Source organism: Pundamilia nyererei, unplaced genomic scaffold (assembly GCF_000239375.1).
Source record: "Pundamilia nyererei isolate P.nyererei 1_Seehausen unplaced genomic scaffold, PunNye1.0 scaffold00003, whole genome shotgun sequence".
Lineage (NCBI taxonomy): Eukaryota > Metazoa > Chordata > Actinopteri > Cichliformes > Cichlidae > Pundamilia > Pundamilia nyererei.
Window position 1 is genome coordinate 1,209,552 of NW_005187404.1, and position 7,969 is coordinate 1,217,520.

Sequence of the window (7,969 nt, forward strand, 5' to 3'; positions counted from 1 at the left end):
TTTTCAGAATAAAATATTTTGCCTATTAATTATAGAACAAGCATGATGATGTGATCAACATGACTAGAAAGCCTAATTAGCAGCAACAGCTGTTCATTGAGTCAGTGGCACAACTTCTGTCTACATTATTTTTACATTTGTGGCTAACTTTAGTTATTACTTCGCCACTAGTCATCGATAGCAGTGGTTGCAATTGTAGCCTCAGTTGCAGTCGTAGCGAGAGACGCTGACGTCCCAGTTGAGGTTCCATCTTTAGGTTTGGGTCGGGGCTTCATCAGCTCCTCCTTATTGCGATCAGGTTTGATCAAAAGGATGTAGCACTTAGGCAAGAAGATGCAGGTTAGCAGGCCAAAGCTGGAAGCCAGGATGGCAAAAATCTGAACGGCAACCATGAACTTGCCACGGGTGCTGAGGTAAGCTGGGACAAAAGAGATCCACACGATGAAGAAGACCAGCATGCTGAAGGTAAGACATTTTGCCTCACTGTGAAAGTGTTTAAAAAGAGAACACAATTAATGTGATGAACATATAAATGACATCGTGTGTTATGAAATATTTCCCCCACAAGAAAAATTAGGGTGTGCATTGCTAATGCTTAACTTTCCTTGTGTGACCTACCTGACGTAGTCCTCCAGTTTGCGAGCTATGAAGGCAAAGATAAAGGCCAGCAGAGCCAGCAGGATGTCATAAGCAAAGATGCAACAGATGAAAACCACAGAGCCTTGATCGCACTCAAGAATGATCTTTATATTCTGACCAGAGGTGTTCTTGACGGGTTGTGGAGGTAGGACAATGAGCCACACTGTGCACGCTATAGCCTGGGAAGAAGGATGTTAATGTCCGCTATATTTCCACATGGTTTTATGTTACAAACATTTAGAGGTCAGGGACAGATGTCGTATTTTACAGCTGATTAAGGTTTACCCCCACTGATGAATTATTTATGTTTACCTGTATTAATGTAGCTACAGCAGCTATTGCCCTCTGGTGAGCACGGGTGAGACGGTCGACCTCAGGGATAGGAGGGGCACTGGTGTCATTGTGGAGAGTGTTGGTTACGATGACATCAGGACTGCCATCATTCGCCGCTGCTTCGGCAGCTGCTCTTGCAGCAGCTTTTGCAGCTTTGGCAGCAGCTTTTGCTCGGGCTCGGGCAGCTTTCAGCACCTGGGCTCTCAGCATCAATACTGCTGCCTTACCTGAAAGAAAAAAGTTGCCTTTTTGCCCCTTATAGAGAAAATCTCCGTGATTTTATTTTGTCTGGATCAAGGCACATAAAAAGGTTAAGTAAGCTATAAAAAAAAATGGAAAAAATGATTTCAATTGGTCACCAACCAATTATGGAGGAAAGGCAGAGGGCGAATCCTAGAGCCAAGGCTACTTGACTGGTCATGCAGCTCCAGTGTTGTGGCTCTCCGAGGAAGACGATGGAGCAGAGGAAGGTCACCACCAGAGAGAAGAGCAGTGAAAAACTCAACAGTGTATCGTTGGCTTTCACCAGAGGGGTGCCAATGTGCATAATAAACAATACCTGGGAGAAAAAAAATAAGAAGTTTAACTTTTTTTTTTTGCTTGTTTCCTCTCCGCATCGGAGCTTCTCTCAGGTATAATTTTGTGTTTGGCTTTTCTCACCCCGACAGCGATGGTGACTAAAGCTCCAAAGGCAGAAATGGCAATAAGAGTAATTCCCAGTGGTTCTCCAAAGGCCAGGAACTCAATGAGTTTTGGTACACAGGCATCATGAGCTGCATTGGACCAGAAATCGCCAGTGCACAGGATGCATTCACGGGCATCTGTGATAAAGGGAGGCCAAGTGTAATACGAGGGCAGCAGGACCGTGTTTACCATAATCTACATGTGCTAATGGTGTTGGGTCTATTTCAAAATTCTTGAGTTTTTAAATTATCAACAGTGACTGTAACACGCAGTGTAATTCTGTGTATTTCTAAATGTGAATGTTAGATAGGAAGCACTTAAAGCATGAATGTGTGAATGAGGCAAGTTGTACAAAGTGCTTTGAGTACTCAAGTAGAGTAGAAGAAAGAGCCCATGTACCATTTAAGAAATGTGGTCCTGTTGTTTACTGACCAGTCGTGTTGCTGATCTCTCCGTCAGCACAGGGAATGCAGTCAAAGCAGCAGACCGGCTCTCCCTGTCGAATCCCCTTCCTGGTGCCCGGCTGACAGTTCTCACTGCACACTGACCGAGGAGGCTTTCACACATAGCAACAGAAATACATGAGCTACCGAATCATAATCTAAAAGGAGCATATGCCAACTTCTTCTTTATCGATATACCGCTGACCTCCAACATGTCATTGTTCCACACGATGGAGTCGTTCATTATGGTCATCCTGTTCTCTGGAGCTGCAGAGCCGTTGTAGTTCCCCACAGTGACATAAGATATCTCCCCATTATTATTGACCTGCCAGTTGATGATGTCATAGAAGCCGTCCACATCTCCGTCGTTAAAGAAGATCTCCTCCCCTGTGTTTGGCATTTTGAAACGCACATTCTTCACGTAATACATCAGCTGAGGAGAAAAATTGAGGTTTAAGTAGCAAAAGTACAATACGCACACACGTGACCTCATTATTGCACACGTTTACCTGCCACGGCTCAAAGTTGTTGATGTCAGCACATGTTTTCCCGACAAACGGCCCTTTTCCGGGTTCACAGTGCTCCAGGTTGTGCAAGGCGTTGGCTACAGCATACACAGCTTTGTACACGCTGCGTGAAACAGTTTCCTTATTATTATAAACATTACCACCCTGCTACAACGAGACAACAAAAGGACAAATGTGCCTTTTCAGAATTAGTACCTTGCTTACTTTGGAGCTATTTTCTGTGGTAGAAACAGTTCACAGGAAAGCTGCACACACTGCACTGAGTGAATGATTCACACAGGGCTCACTGCTACTGAGGCTTTACACACAGAACTAAAATAGATAACTATAAATTGCTTTCAGGAGCACTGTGCGACAACAGCAACAAAGTTTTCTCAGTGTATGCTGCAACAGTAGCACATTTAATTGTCTGGGTTATGGTTCTATATCAGTTGCTGTTTTTGGTTGTTTGTTTTTTGAGCGGTGGCATTGTGAGCTGACCTGTAAGTGATTCGTAACTGAGAGATGTCAGAGTACGTGTTGTTGAGTTGTGCCACAGACTCCTGCCCAGTGCACAGCCCATCAGGCAATCCTGTCACTGTCCTGGACAGTGTGCCGTTCACGTACGTGGCCCTCTGTTTTGCCATTCTCATAGCTTTGCTGTAGTCCAACGTGCAGTTAAACAGCTGCAAGGCAAAAGTAAAATCACAAAATTGTTATTTTGTGGGGGATCTGTTTAATTGTCAGTGTTTCCACTGAAGGTTCATCATTCACAGTTTAATTATCATTGCAATACTGATTCTACCATGTAGATGTTTGCAAGTTCCTAAGGTTAACAAACACACCGTCTCCCAGAATTCCTCAGTGAGCAAGTCTGCATAGGGGTCCAGATTCAGTAGATGATGCTGAAGACCGGGGATGTCAGCCCTCTTCACCCCAAAACCCAGGGTGCCGGCAAGGATTGAGCTCACCTGGATAGAAGCATTCAAATAATCAAGCTAAGCTCAAACATTAAAATTTGGCCCAGACTGGTTTAAACCTTCTGGATTTCTTTTGGTCATCAGTCAGCTGTTTGCTCACCCCAGGTGGCCGGCTGATGAGAGCGGAGGTAATCCAGGCCTCGCTGGCGATCCAGGTACGGTTGGTCACATTGTTGCGGAGCAGCTCACTGATGAGAGGACTGAGGTCCACGTCAGATGAAAAGACCACAATGATTTTGGCTGTGGAGTCAATTACAGTTTGAACAATGCGCTGGATGGCCTCTGGGGAATGCACCTAAAGTCCAAAGATCAGAGTACAAATTTTTTTAGCAGAAATGAAACCCCTGTGTGAACTAACAGTTGGTTTAGGGAAATAAAGATTGACTGGCGAAACTGACTGAAATCTGTCTACCTTGGGCAAGGTCTCAGAGAAGGAGATGCAGACGCCAGCTTGCTCAACCTGGTCCTTGAAGTCTTTGATGCCGTACTTGCCATAATCATCATCAGCAGCTATGCTGCCCACCCAAGTCCAACCAAAGTGTAGCACCATCTTGGCCATAGCCGTAGACTGGTGCTCGTCATTGGGAATGGTCCTTAAGAAGGTGGGGAACTGGAACTTACTTTTCAGAGCAGAGCATGTCGAACAATAACTGACCTAAAGACAAGAGTACGAACACACTGTTGCTTTTTGCCTGAACTCTTTATCTTTGTTCATTTTCCTTAACTTTATCAAATTTTTTGACACGAGTGTCAGGCTTACCTGCGGAAAATGATATAGTCCCAGGATCCTGGCAGTCGCGATGGACAGATCCGAGCCCCCGGCTCCCACTAGAGCAGCCAGCGGCGCTCCATCGCCGCAGCGGTAGTTGGGTACAGCTTCGTCTTGGCCTGTCAGGTAGGTCAGGGTGCCCTCCACAGCCTTGGAGATGGTGAAGCAGGAGTCATAGATGACGTAACCCAGGTCAGTTTTGGGAAGCAGGTCGTCCCTCGCATTAATTTCCTTGATGGCAAACAACATGGTCTGTGCCCAGCGGAAGGTACGAAAGTTAAACCTACAGGATGATAAGTGACGAAGGAACAGCAGATTAATAAAGATCAGCCAGTACAAACAATAGTGCAAGAAAGAACCTTTCTTTCAGTTAATACAGGTATTCAGTGTATGCAGAAAATGACAATACATGAAAACCAACTAATTGCAATCCATTTTAGTCTTGTGACATTCTAATTTAAACTAGCCCTTAATAAATTTGTTGATTATTGCTGTGTGCTACACTTTGTAGGCCTGCCTCCATAATAATATGGCCTGCTGTAATTAATTGGCCCCAGAGGTGTTACACTACTCCGTCTTGATTCTGTTATAAAATTATGAAGCCAAGACTCCCAGGAGTAAACTGTCAGGTAGGAAAGTACTAAAATGAGGATACTTTAATAAAATTTCTTTATTCATTTAAGATCCTAAATAAGTTTTCAAGTTAAATTTTAGTTTGTTTAATACCAGCGCCCTAAGCTAGAAGACTAACCCAGCATAGCAACGATGATGAAAAAAGACATAAACATGCCCGACTCACCCCACACAGCCTGAGGAGAGAGGCACACTCGAAGTGTTGCCCTTGTTGGAAGCAACGCGCTGGTGAACAGGAAACATTCCCCCAACCACGACAGTCTTCTTTTCTACGTCCTTATAGCCGCCCAGGTTGAACTTGGCCTTCAGCTTGCATGTAGATTGTGCCGAGAGAGGTCTGAAGATGCAGAAAAGGGCACACAATCCAAGGAAAAAGAGTTTGATGTCCATGCTGTGTAGACGCAGACAGGGGTTGTGAGCTCTAGTAGCTGTAGACAGCAAATGGAAGCAGAAATGTTCGACAGGTGTCTTATCTGCTCTCTGGGGAAAAGTGCTGCACGAGGCAACCTTACAGATTCAGCAGAGAAAAAGAGAAGAGGAGGGCCCCGAGTTGAAATGAGCAGTATTTTCTCAATATGAAACACGGACAAGGCCTTTTAAATTTTGATTAAACACACAAGCTTTATGCCAATTTGTCATTAATAATGTAACAATAATAATAAAGTAGGCGTGCTTCAAATCCAAAGGCTGCAAACAGGTTTAAATCTCTTTTAAAGAAAAAAATCTGGACTTTGGGTCCACCAAAGATTCACAAAAAAACAAACACATCAACACATCTGCCTCAAACTCCTAGAAACATCCCATCATTTAATTTCGTTTATCTCTGCGCTCTCTGTATGAAAATACCAAGCAGTTCATTAGTCTGTGCTGCAGATAAACCGCCACCGGCCAGGAGTTAATTGGCAGCTGCATGTGATAACTTGTACAGTCTCTATGCAATATTACAACGCTGCGACTGTTTCTAAATCGTCCCTTGTCCCCTGCGTACGGGTCTGGGTGTGTTGATGGGTGACTGTCTGCTTGTCTGCTCATGTTTCTCAGTCAGAGGGGAGCAGCAAACACCTGAACCCCTGGCACGCAGAGGGACGCGGGTTAGGTAACGATGGTTGACTGCACACAATAGGTGCATAATAAAACTAAATTACACTGAAGCCCATTACAGTCTAAAGCTTTTATGTGTGTCTGTGTTAGTACATTAAGTAATATTAAAGTGAGGAAAGCAGCAATCTAAAAGCTCGTATATTTGGTTGTGTTGCATTTACAGTTGAATGATGAAACTTGGCCTCAGGGGTCTGTGCGTGGGAGCAGGAGTGTGTGATTAGGTCTTTGTGATTTGTTTCAGAATGATGCTGATGAGATCGGCAAGAAATCAATTGTGTGTAATTATTTACATTAAATGTTGTTTCAAATGTGCTGTGTAGGTTTCAAAAGCACATTTGTTCATTTTGAAGAAACTTAGATGTGACGAAAGATAAGGTAGTCATGTGAAATGAACGCCTTTATAGGACTGTATGTACTCCTGTGAAAAGTTTGTACATCCCACCATGACTCAGCAGCTTTTCGATCAACCCTCAGTAGCAAGAAGTTGTACTGATCGTTTTCTATATCATCAGCATTGTGGAGGAATTTTGGGCCACTGTTCTGTAAAATGTTGCTTCAGTTCACTGAGCTTTACAGTCACCTTCTCTTTTTCAGATATTCTTTTGTAGATTTGATTTAAAGTTGATTAAAAGACTGAGGGGGGGTTCAGGTAGCTGCAAAACAAGCCCAAATCACTCCTCTACCGCCGTGCTGAGCAGCTGATATGCTGCGTCCACTGTTCTCAATTGATCACAAAGTCCTGTGATTTGGTCCTAAGGTTTGACCTTGGGGTGAATTTTCATGGACATTCACTCTTAAGATTGTGGGATCATGTTAACACAAACCTGATGCAGCCCAGCAATAACTTTGCAGCTCTTTTGTTGTAAATGAGCATGTTAACATTAAATAACCCACCTATTTACAAGACAGATCAAGAGCATCTCAAGTTGCCCTTAAGAGTAAAAAGTGCATTATAAAAACATGACTCAAGTTTTTGCCTGCTGTCATAAGCGACAGCAGGTCTTTTGCTGTCATAAAAGACCTGCTTTTGCTTGGATTCTTTGCACCTGCAAGAATCCAAACAGGTGCTTGGATTCTTGTTTTGGTTTGGCAGGCCGGAGTAATGTCTGAAAATACAAAGGCCTTGAAATTGTCAGCAAATTATCCTTGTGCCTGAGATTTATTTAGTTAGATGATTATTATGAAAAAAACTTTTTAAAACTGCACTTTTTTTTTTTTGCAATTTTCACTTTGTGGACCAACTGGGCCTTTTGGCAGGTCATGTTTATTAAGCCTGATTTTAGGAATAAGATGGGTTAATATAAACTGCAGACTTCCACTTTAATTTTAAAATATTAACTAGAATTTTGTTTATTACAGTATTCTGTTGACTTTTATATCTCTGTGGGTTAACAATTAGTGTTTTACTGCATTTTTATTAGAAATGTATCAGTGCTTTTTTTGGGTGTGTACCCACTAAAGGTAATTGTGTAAATTAAAAATGAATACAGAAATCTGAAAGGCAAAACAGAAATTGTTACAAATAAGACGCTTTTCATAGAAGTGGTAAGTTTCAACATTGAGATCTTTATTAAAGCTCAGTTTTCCATTGTACAAATGTCATAGTTGAAACTGCATGCAGTGGCTTGGTTTGAGGCACGTTACTAAGGAGAATGAGCATTGTTGACTAAAAACACACAAACAGAAAAATAATAATCGGATGTAGAATTGCATAACTTAATCTCATGGATATTTCAATCAAATTGAACTACAAAGTCATATGTCCATTATTAGCTATTGTTTTTTGTTTTTCTCGTTTTAAATTGGAGACACGTAACATAAACACAGATGTATAAAAAGGCAGAACAGAGGGAAGGACACTGCAGTTAAGACAAGTTTGGG

At 42.6% G+C, this 7,969-nt stretch overlaps 1 protein-coding gene across 1 annotated transcript; it reads right to left on the bottom strand.

Moving 5' to 3' along the window:
* Window positions 1-39: 39 nt before the first annotated feature.
* On the bottom strand, window positions 40-5,377 carry vmn2r1 (vomeronasal 2, receptor 1). Its single transcript, XM_005720924.1, has 14 exons — window positions 5,154-5,377; window positions 4,346-4,637; window positions 3,998-4,240; window positions 3,686-3,880; window positions 3,451-3,576; window positions 3,107-3,291; window positions 2,609-2,729; window positions 2,305-2,532; window positions 2,089-2,212; window positions 1,633-1,793; window positions 1,336-1,531; window positions 952-1,199; window positions 619-818; window positions 40-483 (listed from the first exon to the last, which is right to left on the bottom strand). Exons 1-14 carry the CDS (start codon window positions 5,375-5,377, stop codon window positions 168-170), a joined length of 2,859 nt encoding a protein of 952 aa, XP_005720981.1. The 3' UTR covers window positions 40-167.
* Between the last annotated feature and the right edge of the window lie 2,592 nt (window positions 5,378-7,969).

Coding starts and splice junctions, on each gene's coding strand:
- vmn2r1 (XM_005720924.1), bottom strand. CDS start 5,377: ATGGACATCAAACTCTTTTTCCTTGGATTGTGTGCCCTTTTCTGCATC. Junction 4,638..5,153: donor CTCTCCTCAGGCTGTGTGGG/GTGAGTCGGGCA, acceptor ATCATCCTGTAG/GTTTAACTTTCGTACCTTCC. Junction 819..951: donor CTGTAGCTACATTAATACAG/GTAAACATAAAT, acceptor CCTTCTTCCCAG/GCTATAGCGTGCACAGTGTG.